At 31.3% G+C, this 15483-nt stretch overlaps 2 protein-coding genes across 2 annotated transcripts; both read right to left on the minus strand.

The window, feature by feature from the left end:
* Positions 1-1401: 1401 nt before the first annotated feature.
* LOC25482607 (transmembrane ascorbate ferrireductase 1) lies at positions 1402-2803 on the minus strand. Its single transcript, XM_013611193.3, has 4 exons — positions 2654-2803; positions 2492-2540; positions 1960-2159; positions 1402-1662 (listed from the first exon to the last, which is right to left on the minus strand). Exons 1-4 carry the CDS (start codon positions 2801-2803, stop codon positions 1402-1404), a joined length of 660 nt encoding a protein of 219 aa, XP_013466647.1.
* Positions 2804-6070: 3267 nt separating this feature from the next.
* LOC25482608 (MADS-box transcription factor PHERES 2) lies at positions 6071-6509 on the minus strand. The gene is made up of 2 exons (XM_013611194.1): positions 6450-6509; positions 6071-6376 (listed from the first exon to the last, which is right to left on the minus strand). Exons 1-2 carry the CDS (start codon positions 6507-6509, stop codon positions 6071-6073), a joined length of 366 nt encoding a protein of 121 aa, XP_013466648.1.
* Between the last annotated feature and the right edge of the window lie 8974 nt (positions 6510-15483).

Below are 15483 nucleotides of genomic sequence, written 5' to 3' on the forward strand. Positions count from 1 at the left end.
AGTAAAAGTATTATGTCTGATGATTATTTCATTTCATTCCTTAATATGTGTGCAATTGTCTAAAACGACACTCATTTTGAATAAACTGAATTTACATATGAATACGAGAGATTATAAAGTGGTGTATGTAGTAGACTATACATTTGAAGAAAGCTTATAAAAATGTTTGGTATTACCTATATCAATGAGATACATTATCTTTACAATAGTGCATATGATAAAAAAATTATAATTAAGTACGTTGGGTTGTCAAAATCGGGACTTTAATTTAAGTCGAAAGGGAGTAGCAAAATTGGGACTCAAAATCACAATAAAAATCGAAGGATTTTACTCATAGACTTTTGTAGAATCGATATAGAATAGCAAAATCGGGACTCGTAAAATCGCAATCAAAATCAAGGATTCTACCAAAACAAAAATAATGCTAAATATATGTTATAAATTGCATATAGTCATAAATGACTTAAAATTCAAAGTCCACAAAATACATATACATATATATACTTGTAAAAAAAACATATATATATATATATATATATATATATATATATATATATATATATATATATATAAATGACTCAAAGCCTAGATGCAAATATTCTTTAGCGGTCATAATAATGCTAAACAACCTAGACAATGAAGAATTGTGGGGGAAGTGAAGGAATGAAAAATTTGTGCTTTTGGATATTGATAGAACCGGGTTATGGATTTAAATTGGGTCAATTTACGAATCGGGTCAAAAATTGACCCTTATCAAATAAATGAACAAAATCCAGGGATTTTGAACGGATTTCACGATTTTGTGCGATTTTGATAGGATTTTGCCTGTTTTGGGATTTTGCTATGAATTTGAATCGTTGAAGCTACTACACAAAGTCACAAAAACCTGAATTTTAAAACTTAAGTCGGGATTTTGACAACCATGCATTGAACCTTAATCAATTTTAAAATGTTGATCTTCCGGAAAATTCTCATATAACGTATTGTATGAGTAAGAACTAAACACGATGAAAAAATTTATATATGTTTGCAGGACGGGACATACAGTACTTACAATAACTTGAATCAATTTTACTTCTTTATAGAAAACTTATACGCCTCCCATACGATATCATATACATTTGTGTTATATAGAAAATACAGATATCATATGTAACACCATACATATATCTAATTATCAAATTTCTGAAAAAAATATATATATCTAATTATCAATATCTCCAATCAAAAAAAATAAATACATATCAATATCTCCTCTTTATTTTTTATCATCTACCACTTACAAACATTTTAAAGAAATACAAAATTTAAAATATTATATTTGACATTAAAATTTTGATGTCGAAGAATTATTTCTCTATCTAAGACAGATAAAAAAAATAAATACGTAAATTAATTTAATCAGTAATTTCTTGGAAGAATGACAGAGAGGCTAACAAAGACAGCAAACAAAAACAGCAAGAGACCAGTGAAATTGACTATTAGTGACTCTTGGTTTCTGAAGAGATCTAAAAATCGAGAATATTCAACCAAACCCGTCTCTGCTGTGCCAACTGCAAGGAAGAATATTACCATTCCTATGAACTTGTGCCATGGTAAAAATGTAGCTTTTGCAGAAGATTCTGCTCCTGGGAAGAAGTAAGCAAAGAAGGCCACTATATACTGAAAAATGAAAAGAAGATGAAGAAATAGTCTTAGCTTAATTTATATTTATACGTATATAGCAACGGCGAAACTAGCACAAAATTTTTATGAGGAGTAGCCAGATAACTTAAATATATTAATTATACAAATTTTCATGAAAAGTTAAAATTTAAAGATAACACTCGTTAAAATTTCTCTTAAAATATTAAGATGAAGGACTCTACAAATAAAAAATTTTGCTCATACATAATTATTATTATTCTGAATGGCCTTCAATCTTTAACTATATATAAGAGATATATAAAATAAAATTACCTGCAAACCATATGCAGAGATTGCTGCTATGCCTAACCAAGAGTGTAACGTAAACATATTAGGAAGATCTGCCTCTTTTTTAGATTTGAAAACTGCAATAATTCCTAAAATTCCTGATGCTAGAGCTATTACATGCAATAAAAGGTGAACCACCTTTGCTGAGCTTCTTTTTCCAGGGATGGACTTGTATGTTATGATAGCTGTTGCAAAGTAGTATTATTATGTTACAAATTATAATAGTAACTAATTAAATTCTAACTTAAAAATTGTGAACATTTAAGAATCTTAAATGTCTTGATTAGCACCATGTAGACTAGTGGCGGATCCAGGACCCAGGGTCAGAGGGTGCAAGTGCACACCCTCACTAAGAGGTGGCTCCGCCCCTGATGTAGACGAGTGTAAAATGACTATTTGTATCAATTTAATTAATAATAAGTTTTACCTTTTTAAAATAAAAATGAATTAAGTACATGATTTTCTCTCAATCGATTATCCTATAATTTGACATAAATATTGAATTCAGTTTAATTACCTTCTCCACCTACCAAGATAAACCCAATTACCATTAGAAGTGGATGGAGCTGCATATAACAAGAAAATAAAATATATAAGTAGTAAGTACATATAAATATGCTAATAAAATGAATTTCACAATTCACACCACATAATCAATTAAACTTTGTGAAGAACTCACATTGAAAATCTTAATTTTGTTGGAGGAATTGAAAGCAACGCCTCCACGGAAGTGTAACAACCAAACTAACATAAGTGTTGTTATTGCTATGAATAACAAATGAGCAAATATGGTAACCGAAGTTGCTCTAATTTGGAAGCTACGAGGCATTGTTGCTCAACTAGAGACTATAACTTGAATACAGATGGATCTAAGAGATTCAGATATCCCTATGAATGATTCTATATATATAAATACAAAGTAGAATAAAATTCTGCATGCATAAATTTAAGGGTATGTTAACAAAAATGAATCAAAAAACCGTCAAGCCGGCAGGTTAAGAGGGTGATAAGTTCAATAACAAGAACAAACTCTTGTTTGGTTCTCATCATTTTGACGTGTGAATGTTCTCATCAACTTTTTTTCAAGTAAAAAAACAAAAAGGCTATGAAAAATATAAAATTTTATTTCCAATTTCCCAATTTGCTCTCTTCACCCCCACCACCATGAGATTTTGATAAACTAAAATTTTAAGCTTACCGGTATAATTTTTTTTCCAAAAAATTGGTAGACATATAAGATTATCTCGAGGGTCCACCTCCACCCTAGGTTTTCATCGGGAAAACATATAAGGGACACTACAACAGTGGATCCTAGTGACCAAAAGCGAAACCCCAAAAGGCTCTGCCTTGGCCTTCGCCGGGTAGGCAAAGGAGCACCCCAACATGGACATCAAAGAATATGTCAATGGTCTAAATCAGCCCTAGGTGTTCACCATGGATGTAGGTCAGGTGCGTTGCAACAGCGGATCTATTTATAGAATCCCTTGTGTGCTCATCATGTCAGGCGTTATTGGGCTTGTGCAAGTCCAATAACCCATTCGATTGATCTGCTAGTTTTATTAACTCCACTTACTAAACGCATCCCCAAATAAGTCTTACTTATTTCTCTCGTTCAATTATCCTTTTGTGTGTGGTATTGTAGGTTCTTGCCACATTGGCAATAATAAATTACATATTTAATAGTATATACAGTGAGCGGTATCTAGCAACACATCACTACTACCCAAGTGACGAGAATACCACGTGATATGACAAACCTTTCTGTGATAAAGATGTTGTGCATAATTACCCTTCTGCCAGAATGTCTATATTGAACAAAATGCATAGTGTTTCACCCTTGTCCAGTTCAATATTGGGCCCTTAGACATTTCTCATTTTGTGTAGGAGGGGAAAATTTCATCTAGGACACTTGTATCCCTCATCATGATTCTTCAAGTACCCATCAACTGACATTATAGTTACCCTGTTACGAATGAAGTTTCTGCAGCAACAAAGTACTTGACTTCTACATCTAGAGTACACAATGATTTCAGGTCGAAGGGTGGAAAACACCACTTATCAGTATGAGAATGACTTGTGACTTTTACATAACGCTCTCTCTAACATTCTCATGGCGGGTCCAGTATAAATATTACTCTTAATATTTATATCTGTGCGAACACTTGATAACTCCTTATCAATGATTCGTAAGTTGTGATCATCAGTCTATGCACATAACAATCTCTAAGTTTTAATGTTATCCCTCTTCACACTAAGGCTTGACTACGAATGTTTTAATAATAATGTCCTTATGTTTCATGGGGTCTCACGATTAAGGCACACTTAATATTCCATTAAATAGACTAACTATTCTAGGGACTTTATTATTTTAATATATAAACTTAATAATGAAATTTTTTTATTTAATAAATAAATTTTCGATACAAGTACCATGATCTTATCGATAATTGGTCTCTAGGGTTTGCACCAACATAAATATATCTACCAGACTGGTTGAAGTGGCATATTAGTCATAATGATGCAAAAAAAATAAAAAATAAAAACTTGTTTAATCAAAATAGAGAATGGGCTCCTATCAAATTAAATCCTATTGAAAAGTCACAATTTCTTATTGTGAATCCCATGACAATCATATCATATTGCAACTTTATATTGCGTAAATTTATGTTTTTCCCTACAATTAAGTCACAATAAGTGTCGTTAATTGCAATCAAACATGGTAAATTTTTATTAAATCCTCACATTAGAGGTTTAAGTTTAACTTGATTCTAGTTATTCTTTGAAGGAACTTCTAATTCTCACAACAAAAAAAAAAAAAATAGTCGAAAGGAAAAGTATATTACATAAAGACAAAGCGTTACAAAGACTAGGGAGGGCATTAAATATGACCAAATATGTTCATATAAATATTTAGTTCAACCGAAACGGGTAATAGTGTGTGATAATTCAACACAAATGGATCAACCCTAATCTATCCTAACAAACAAGCATTCATCACAAGCACAACCCAACGAACCCGTCTACGACCATAAAACCAAGTTAAAAAAATATATGAAGAGTAAGTTTCTAGCTAGCGACATCAACTAGGTCGAAAACTTATGAATAGGTTGACCAGCAACACGGAACCGAACCCACATACGAATGAGTTCCTAAAAAACAATAAGCATAAAATCCCTTTTGAGCACAGTAGTACAAATAAGTCACGGAATCTGATTGAGATGATAAGATGTTGTTGGTGTATTATTATAGCCTACCTCCAGTAGTGAGATCCGTAGATTTTTAAAGATCTAGAAAATTAGAAAATTATTGATTAGGAACGCCAAACATAATTGTTTTTACATGACACAACCAAAACCGCCACCACCTATAAGACGAAGGTAGTGACAACTTTTGAAAAACTACCCACCACGGCCCATTTTTCAATGGGTTTGAATCAAAACAGCTTCAAACAACACTTAAACACATGGCCACCAGATAAGACCACATGTCTGGGAAAAACAACCCGAAAATAGAACCTGTCAAGCTAATAATATATCCATAAACAAAGTTCACTGGAATGTGGACGAAGAAACTCAACCTATGTGTGAACATCAACAACCATCGAAACATACATTGACGGCTCAAAGAAACACATATGATCATATCCCAAACACAAAACACACTCGTTACTGGAACCACCTCTCATCGTGGAAAACATGTGAGAGGTCAAAGCACCCTTGATGGCTAAGGTAAATCACACCAGCAAGGCTAAGGACTACATCACGTCTAAGGTGTTTGGATTGAAAGGGCGAGTGGGTAGTGGATTTGGCGAAAAATGACTTAGGTTGAATGAGAAAAGAGAGAATTTTATGACAAATGACGTACTTGATTCTCGTAAAATTAGAATTAGTAGTTGGTTTATATTTTGATACAGATTCTAATGGTAGATATAATATCTATAGCTTCAAATCATCAAATTTTAGCAGTAATTTTTGATAGAAGAGATGTAGAAAGAAAATTTTATTTTGAGTTTTATTCAGATCCATGAGTTTTATTCAAATGCATCTTACAATTTAGATAACATTAAAACCACTAGATAGTTTCAAACAACATTTGATCAATTGAGTTCAGCAACCTTAGTATCAATCTCCTTCAGTTTCCTATCAATCACCTCAGCAAAGTCAGTCCAATCTTTAGCAGTCTTCAAGTTGGCTAGCATATTAAGGTTATGCATGCACCCCATCATAAGGAGATTCAGCTCATTCTCACGATTTTCCTTTCTTATCCTTTCCAATTGGCTCATAGCTTCAGCAATCCTCTGGAGGAGGGAACTCTGTTGGTTCACAAAATTCATTTCATCTATCACAGATGAACTCGTATTCCCCTCAATCACTTGGTTGGCTACCTGTGGATCATGCGATACCTATTTATTAGAAAAAAAAATATTGGAAATTAGAACAATTACTGAAATATCATAAAGATTTGTGATTTCTCACCTTCTTTGAGCCACCCTTCTTTCTTTTAGAAACAACAAGTTTCACCTTCTTCCCAGCCATGATCACAGACAATCGAAAACAAAGTAACAAGAAATCAGATTTTTTGCTTGTGTTATTTACCTTGATTGATATGGCTTTATAGAGCTATACCTACTACCTCATTAAGTCTTTGTTTGGACACTAGATATTATTTTTGGTTTTAAAAAGAAAGATATTTAGGAAAATATTATTCACATATTTTTTTTAGAGATTATTCACATATTTTATAATTTCTATGGTATATTGAAAACTAATTAAAAGTCATGTGTCAAAAATCATCACGCCTTTTTTTCTTTCGAGTCAAAAATCATCACGCATTATTGTATTGCCTTCATTACATTTGTTTTTGACAGAATTACATAATCTATATGTTAGTATAATTTTTTTTATTAGGTTCGTTAGAATTGGTTAAACTTCCACAATATGGAAATCTATGGTTCAAATCTAAACTGTGAGCACCCTGCATTTAGTATATGACGTGTGTCGGACTTGATTTTCTATTAAGTGACCTATAATTTGCATTATATATTTTTAATAAATTAATTTGAATTATATTTAATTAATATTATTTTTCCCCGGCATATCATTTTTCTTAAACCACATAAAATCATATACAAATTTTCCGAGTCTGGCAAATCGTTATGAATAAAAAAAGTATTCCTCAAAAAAAACTAATTATAGTTATATATGTGTTTTAAGGATATTTTTATTTTTATTTTTGTTAAATTTGTATTACCTATATATATATATATATATATATATCTTGTAAAATAAATATAGATATAGATATTTGTGATGGTGACTTTCAAATGTAACATACTCATCAAGCCATATTTATCTTTTTCAATGACAACTATAATATAAAAAAATATAATAAAAGTTCTTATCCTTTTTAATAACACCAACAATATAGCATTATCATAAAAAAAAAAATTGTTTAAAGATATAATTGAAATAACAAAAAAGGTCAGCCCAAAAACCTCCGAAAAAGGACTATTTTTATAGATTATTGAAGTATTCATACATGTTTGTAGAGTAATTTTCACTTTTAAATTTTGGTATATTTTAATATTTAGTTTCTTTTTGACTCATAATTTTTATCAATTAAACTAATATTTTGGATTTGCTTTTAACCTACTTTCTTTTTCTATTTTTCATCAGTCAGTCCTAATTACTATTTTTTTATTTTAATGTTATTCAAAACTCTAACTTTTTCTTTCTTTAAAAAAAAACTATAACTTTTTCTCTTAAATACAGTTTATATATTTTCATTAGTAGTTTTTTAATATTAAGAAAAATGTTTTCAAATGTTTTAATAGAATACCTTTAATAAAAAATATAGTTATATTTTAAATTTCTTATATTATATAAAATATTTATTTAATTTAATAATTGATATTATAATATTAAAAAATTAATTGAAATAGTAATTGTTGATTGATTAAAGGGATGCCATGTTTTTTTTTAAAGACAAAGGGATGTCACGTTGAATGTAATTAATTTCATAAACCTTCTTTTACATGATATTTTTAAATTAAATGAACTCTTTTACATAAAATATTATCATCCATAATATATATATATATATATATATATATATATATATATGGGATTTGCTAGAACACACCCACTAATTTTTATGTGGGAGTTTTTAGCAAAGCTACACCTTAAGGTGTATTTAACCACTTTTTAGTTATTTACTTGCTATAGGATTTGCTAGAACACACCCACTTGTTTTTTTTAGAAGGTGTGTTATAACAACATATACACCTTAAGGTGTATTTATTAATTTTTTAGTTATAACTTGCTAAAACACTGCCACATAAAAACTAGTGGGTGTTCTAGCAAATCCATATATATATATATATATATATATATATATATATATATATATATATATATATATATATATATATATATTGACAATTGCTTCAATCTTGGTATTATGGCTATTTGCTCTCTTGTTCATCGAGAAGGAAATTGTTGTGCGGATGTGTTAGCGGCCACGGTTTGGTTGGGTTGACATGGTTTGACACGCTTCCATGGTCGATGTCTTTAGACTTCTTTAGGGAAAGGCACGGCTTCCCCAATTTTCGCTTTTCCTAGGATTTCAGTTTTTTCTTTTTTAGCTTCTGCTTTGTTTTTTTTAGGGTATTGGCCTAGTCCCCCCCTCTTGTATATATTTTTCCCTTTTTTAATAATATATATGGAGTAGGCGGTAGAGGATGGGAGTCCCGGTTGGATGCCAACCTAGTTGGCATGTTTCCTGTTTCTCGGATGCGTCGCCTACTTCTTGCCTTATCAAAAAAATAAAATTAATATTTATTTAATGCAATAATTGGTATTTTTAGCATGTTTTTCACACATTTTCAGTAGGTTTTACCAGCAAAACGAATGAGTATTAGAGCAATTGCCTATGATTTCGAAACATTTGGAATGTTTTCAATATTTGAGTCTATAACTCTAGTCTTCCCTAAACAAAGCAATTTTAGGGTCTTTTGAGATAATTCACGAAGAAATCATGCAAATTAGCAAAGCAAGAACATTCGAAAATTTGTGAAGACCTTGGGAAGATCAAGAATGAAGATTCAATAGGCCTCAAAAGACTTTACAGAGGAAGGAATTTTGTTCTCAGGTCCCAAGACAACTTATATGGAAGCAAACACCCAAAACGACATAAAAACAAGGAATTTGGGCTCGGAAAGCACACCCATGCGCCAAGGGCATGGTTTGCAGCACGCTCACATGTGCCTAGAGCATGGAGTGTGCGTCCCATGCACTGAAAAAATGTGGGGTGAAAGCGTGTTTTACTTTTTTTGTGGGTAAAGCCCACATTTTCAGCCCAAACCCAGGTGGAAACTCTCCCTATAAATTCTGCCTTCCTCATTCGTAATTTCTCATTCCGAACTGGAGCAGTTCAAGAGGAAGGCGATTCCAGGAGCTTCCGGAGGAGTTTTTCTATCTTTTCCTTGTTTTTCTGGGGTATGTTTATATCTTTTAGTAATTCGTCTTTAGTTACCATGTGTAACTAAATCTTATTAGATTATGGATCTAAGATGAACCTCTGTTTATTTTGTTGGATAATTATTTAATTTAATGTTGTTTATTTTAAGTTCGCTATTAAGTTTTATTAGGTTTATTTTATTCGTATTGTAGTGCAACCCTAGCTTATGTACTTAGGTTGTGATAGGGTCTAATATTAATGCTTATATCTTGATATTTATATATGCCTATCTAGGAAGTAATTAGTTAAGAAACTAGATGAAAGATATCGAAAGCTTGTAGACCCTAGTAGAAAGCACTTATGAGGTGACATTACTAATATTGAGTAAAATATATTGAACCTACGATGTAACTAGTAATTCCTAACTGAGGAAACAAGTAATGCAAGATCTAGAATGAACCTAATAGAATCATTCTCTTAAACCCTTGGTAATGTAGACCCTGATATGACTTATGACTATCCTTGCGCGCTATGCAATACCTAAGATTCATAGTTGGGAAACCCCTTAAGGAATTGGCCTTCATTTCCTTTGGAAATTTAGGAATTGCAATATAAAGTCTATGTTTCAATTACCTTTGAGGGAGTAAGACCCCACATGTAAGGATCACTGTGTGACTAGTAGGTGCAACTCAACATTGGAGGGATAGACCTAAGTCGACCGAGATAATATAGACCCCTCACGTAAGGATCATCGTGCGATCAGCAGATGCGACTTGACAACTGATTAGGTTAGCACGTCCCAACGGCCTCATCACTTGTATAGTCTACTTAAGATAAATAAACGTGACATGAATGTTATTTAATATCCAACAAATAAATAGGGGGATTCGAAGAATCCTAATCGTTGTTTACTTTTGTGCAACCAAAACAGGTAACTCGCTATGTTGCAAACAAATAAAAATTGCAATCTCTAACCCTTAACTCTTTTATTATTATATAAGTAACGCGAATAGTTTAGATAAAACGACAATTCATGTGGATACAATACTCTACTTATCACTTTAATACTTGATAAACGATTTGATACACTTGCCTAATCCAACCATCATGTACCCTAAACGATGATCAAAAGTCAATAGTTTCAAGGATTGTTCATTCACTATAAACGGTGAATCTTTGATGCTTTACCAGTATCAGTTTCTGATGTTAAATCTCATGATCGTTCAAACTCACACCAATCTCTTTAAAATAAATAAATGAATGATACAATTAGTATATCTTATGTCCTGATGTTGCATCATAATCATATATCGTATATATGAAATTGATCAACCAATTTTTAATTTATTCTTATTGTTTAATATTGATTCAAAATCATATTAAACCGGTAAAACACCAAAACCGACTAAGATTTCGTAAGTGGGTCTAATACCACTGAAGGGAAATCGTATTACAAAAACAAAATACTCAACGTATAGAAACAAAATAATTTCCCTCTCAATGAATCCTTACGAATGAACATGATCAGGGACTGAAGGATTACCTCTTGTAGTGCAGTTCCTTTGTTGTCGAAACTCTGAATCTAACTAGAAGCACCATTCTTTCGGTAGTGCCTCTGCTGAGTCCACTCGAACAATCACCTCCACTCACAGTGCTAGCTTCTACGAGATGGAGTTTAGAGAAAGAAAGAGAAGATTAAAATTTCTAAAGTGGTATCAAGGTTTTAGCAACTTTTGCTTCTACAAAAGGGTTTTATTTATAGAATCTCTTGTGTGATCATCAATTCAGGCCTTATTAGACTTACAAGCCCAATATCTCATTCGCTTGATCTGCTAATTTTATTAGCTCCACTTACAAAACGCACCACCAAATAAGTCTTACTTATTTCTCTTGTTCAACTTACCTTTTGTGTGTGACCCTATAGGTTATCGCCTTGTTGGAAATAATATGAAATTATATTTAATATTATAAACAGTGAGCATTATCTAGCAATATATCACTACTATGACGAGAATGTCATGTGATCTGACAAACCTTTATGTGATAAAAATCTTGTGCATAATTATCCTTCTGCCAGAATGTCTATATTGAACACAATGCATAGTATGCCACCCTTGTCCAGTTCAATATTGGGCCCTTAGACATTTCTCTTGTTATGTCGGAGGGGCAAATTCCATCTAGGACACTTGTGTCCCTCAACATGATTCGTCAAATACCCATCAACTGAGTTTATAGTCACCTTGTTACGGACGAGGTTTCTACAACAACAAAGTACATGACTCCTACATCTAGAGTACACAGTGATTTTAGGTTGAAGGGTGAAATACACCACTTATCACTATGAGAATGACTTGTGATTTTTACATATTGTTCTATGTAACATTCTCATGCCGGGTCAATCCAATATTAATATTACTCTTAATATTTATATTTATGTGAAGACTTGATAACTCCTTATCAATGATCCGTGAGATGTGATCATCATTCTACCCACATAATGGTCTTTACGCTTTAATCGTATCCCTCTTCACACTAAAGCTTAACTACGGATGTTTTAAGAATAACATCATTATGTTTAATGGGATCTAACGATTAATTTACACTTAATATTCCATTAAACGGACTATGTATTCTAGTGACTTTATTATTTTAACATATAAACATAATAAATAAATATTCGATACAAGTACCATGTTCTTATAAATAATTGGCCTCTAGGGATTACACCAAAAGACTCTACCACCAAGAGTGATGCAAAGTAAAGTCACCAACTTTAAAATGAAGGGAGGTTTTTTATCTAGCTAACACGCTCCTTCTTCCAAATGAATCTATGGTTGTGTTTGGTAACACAAAAAAGTTAGCTTATAACTTGTTGGATTAGTTTATAAGCTCGTTAGATGAAAACGTGGTGTGTGTGGTAACAAGTTTTTTTCATGAGCTTATAGCGTTTTTTGAAAAGCTATTTCAGGTAGCTTTTTAGCTTATAGCTGGTAGCTTTTTATATTTTCTTCCAACGTTAACCCTATTAATTTAAATTAATTATTTTTTAATTAAACAACTACCCATGTCCATCTTTATAACCGCCCCATTTTGTCCCTTAAAAAAATGCCACGTTTTTTTTTTTTTAAGAAGCACTTTATATATATATATATATATATATATATATATATATATATATATGTATGTATTTTTTTTAAGGAAATGTTTTATATTTTGCTATAACTAACCTGTCGTACACCACACAAAAAATAACTAGCCTATTTTTTTTTTAAAGGAAAAAATAACTAGTCTATTGTACGTTGTAAAATTTTATATATTCTAGCTCACATTTTTTTTCCACCTTTCTCTTATTTTTGGGATTCATAAAGCAGAGATCAAAATTGTCGATGAATATTTTTTTAGGATTAAAGGTCGAAGAATTTTATTATGGAGACTAAGACCAAAAGTTTAAATATTTATAGGGACCAAAAACATATTTAACTATAATTAAAAATATTAAAAAATAAATACATTACAAAAAAATGTGTGTGTCTATATGTATATTAAAACCAAAAAAAAAAAAACATGTCCTTTTATGTCATTTTATATTTATCAGCCACTTCAACAGCTAATTTTACCAAACACATTATTTTTAATAAGCAAGCTTTTCAGCTATGAGTCATCATCAGCTATCAACTAGCTTTTCAGCTATCAGCTAGCTTATTTTTACCAAACAGAACTTATGTCGATGGGATAGTAGTTGTCAGACATAGAAACTAGGGTTATAGGTTCTTCAAAAGATGGTGGAGTGTGGGAAAATATTTCAAAGAGAGCTTTCTCGGGAGAATTTCAAAATTCACTCAACAAATATGTCAAACTAAGTTTAATAGAGTATAATATCTCGTGTTTGTGTCTGTGTGCGTGCTCGTTTATCCCGTGTAAATTAAAAACGGTGCTATCTGCAAGAAAAATTGGTCCTTTTGGATCAAATTCGGATCAAAAACCGTGCACTTTGTCATTTTTCTTATTGGAATTAAGAAAGCTTGTAATAACATTAAATTTATTGGCAATTAATATTATTTTACAAATTTATCCTTTTTTCTTAGGGTTTTACAAATTGACCTTGGGAAGAGAACTAGATTTCTTTGGGTAACAAGAAGAGAAGTACTAGTTTACTTTTTAGGAGCTATATACAATTGATTAATGTGTAGAAATTTCTTAAATTAGGAGTTACGTAAGTTGCACTACCTATAATATGGTACACTAGTGGACAAATTACAGTCTATTAAACTATATGTGAATTATCACATATCCTTGATTAATGGAGATAAATATATGAACGGTAGAGATGAATGACTTTGTCCCACGTTCAATTCAACTTAACCTAACATTAAAAATTGGTACTTGTGATATATTTTGAAGGTATGTGATAAAGTCCGCCATTAATTGGATTACTTGCTTACCAGTGTTTCCTAACGAAAAATACAATAACAGACTTTGTTGTTATGGTTGTTTTTAAGAGGAAATCAATTTATTAAGAAACTAAATCAACCGTAACAAAGATAAATGCAAAGAGGGACCAAATGGTAAGGGATTTGAATCCCTTGAGCAAGTGGTTGGATAAACATTATTTCATTCTTGCGTACAAAGAAGATTCGTTGAACTTGAGAGGGAAGAATCAACCATGTGTATCTAATAGTCTCCCGACATAGATAAGTCGTTCCTAAACAACAGTCGAAACTTCGTACATATAACATAATAACAAAAACAAAACAAAAAAAATACTAAGGTGGTATTCCTCAATCCAAACGGCAGTAATAGAGGATAATGCAAACTGGCCTGAATGATTAGCAGGATTGCAGGAATATTGCTAGTTCATCTTAATAAAATCATTAAAGATTATAGGATTTCCTTATATTTAGTTCTTGGACTACTAAGTTAATTAAAGATTGATTAAAAAAATATTCTGATCTTTGATTAAGGGCCCGTTTGTTACGGATTAAAATAAAAGTGATTTTGCGTTTGTTTACCCTAATGAAAATCACTTTTTTAAAACAAATAATTTAGTTTGTTTGGATACAGCTATATATAAAAGGAATTTTTTGTTATAAAATTAGTTCAATCTTTTAATCCATATTTTTTCTCTCCTCTAAAAAAAATCTATTTTTTTATAAGCTTCTCTTAACAGCTTCTCATTTGAAGTTGTTTTTAGATTTTTTTTTTTAAGATTCTAATTTTTTTAAAAACAATGTAACAAATGGATGCAAAACTTTTAAAAGTGATTATTTTAAAAAAAAAAAACTATAACAAACGGGCTCAAATAGTTTGACATAATGTTTGTTCAACTTGTATTGATCAATTTTATTGCATAAATTAATTTCTTTCATAACAATTGAAAGTCCTTCAAAGTGTTTTGAAAAATGGACGAAACACACCTACACCCTTATAGAGTCCTCAAGACCGTTGGAATAACATTTTTCACTGAATTCTATTTATATTTGCTTAATAAAATGAATGTTACAAACCAAAAAAATGATTTTATTTTAGATAGATTTGTAAAGACATTTGATTGAGTGAAAAAGATAGAAACTTTGTGTCCACACTTATGTGAATAAATTTAATTGTAGACAGCTATTCTATTTACCTAGTGGCTGCTATAGGTCGCGAAAGAAAAACATGCCCAATGTATTGCGAATGGTTTGGAACCGTTAGATCTAGGCCTTTTATTAAATTTGTATTGTCGGGATGTTCCCTGTGATAAAAGTTTTAGTATTTAGTCATAGATCACTAGATATAAGTTATAGCATATCATCGGTAGTAAAGAAAGGAATAAGAAATTATGTACCTTTATAATTTAGGTTCATGAAATACCGCCAAAGCGCCAATGACTGAAAGGAATGACTACCTTCATTCCGTTTATGTTTGCACCATATTGGTCATAGTGCTTAACTGTCTGATGGGATGACGTTTAAATAGTTAAACGGCTGAGGGCAGGGACCTTATTGGACTTAGCTAAATGGTCCAACTCATCACGGTCCATTTAGAAAAGAATAATTCAATCAGACATATTCA

The sequence above is a fragment of the Medicago truncatula genome, chromosome 1 (assembly GCF_003473485.1).
Source record: "Medicago truncatula cultivar Jemalong A17 chromosome 1, MtrunA17r5.0-ANR, whole genome shotgun sequence".
Taxonomy (NCBI): Eukaryota; Viridiplantae; Streptophyta; class Magnoliopsida; order Fabales; family Fabaceae; genus Medicago; species Medicago truncatula.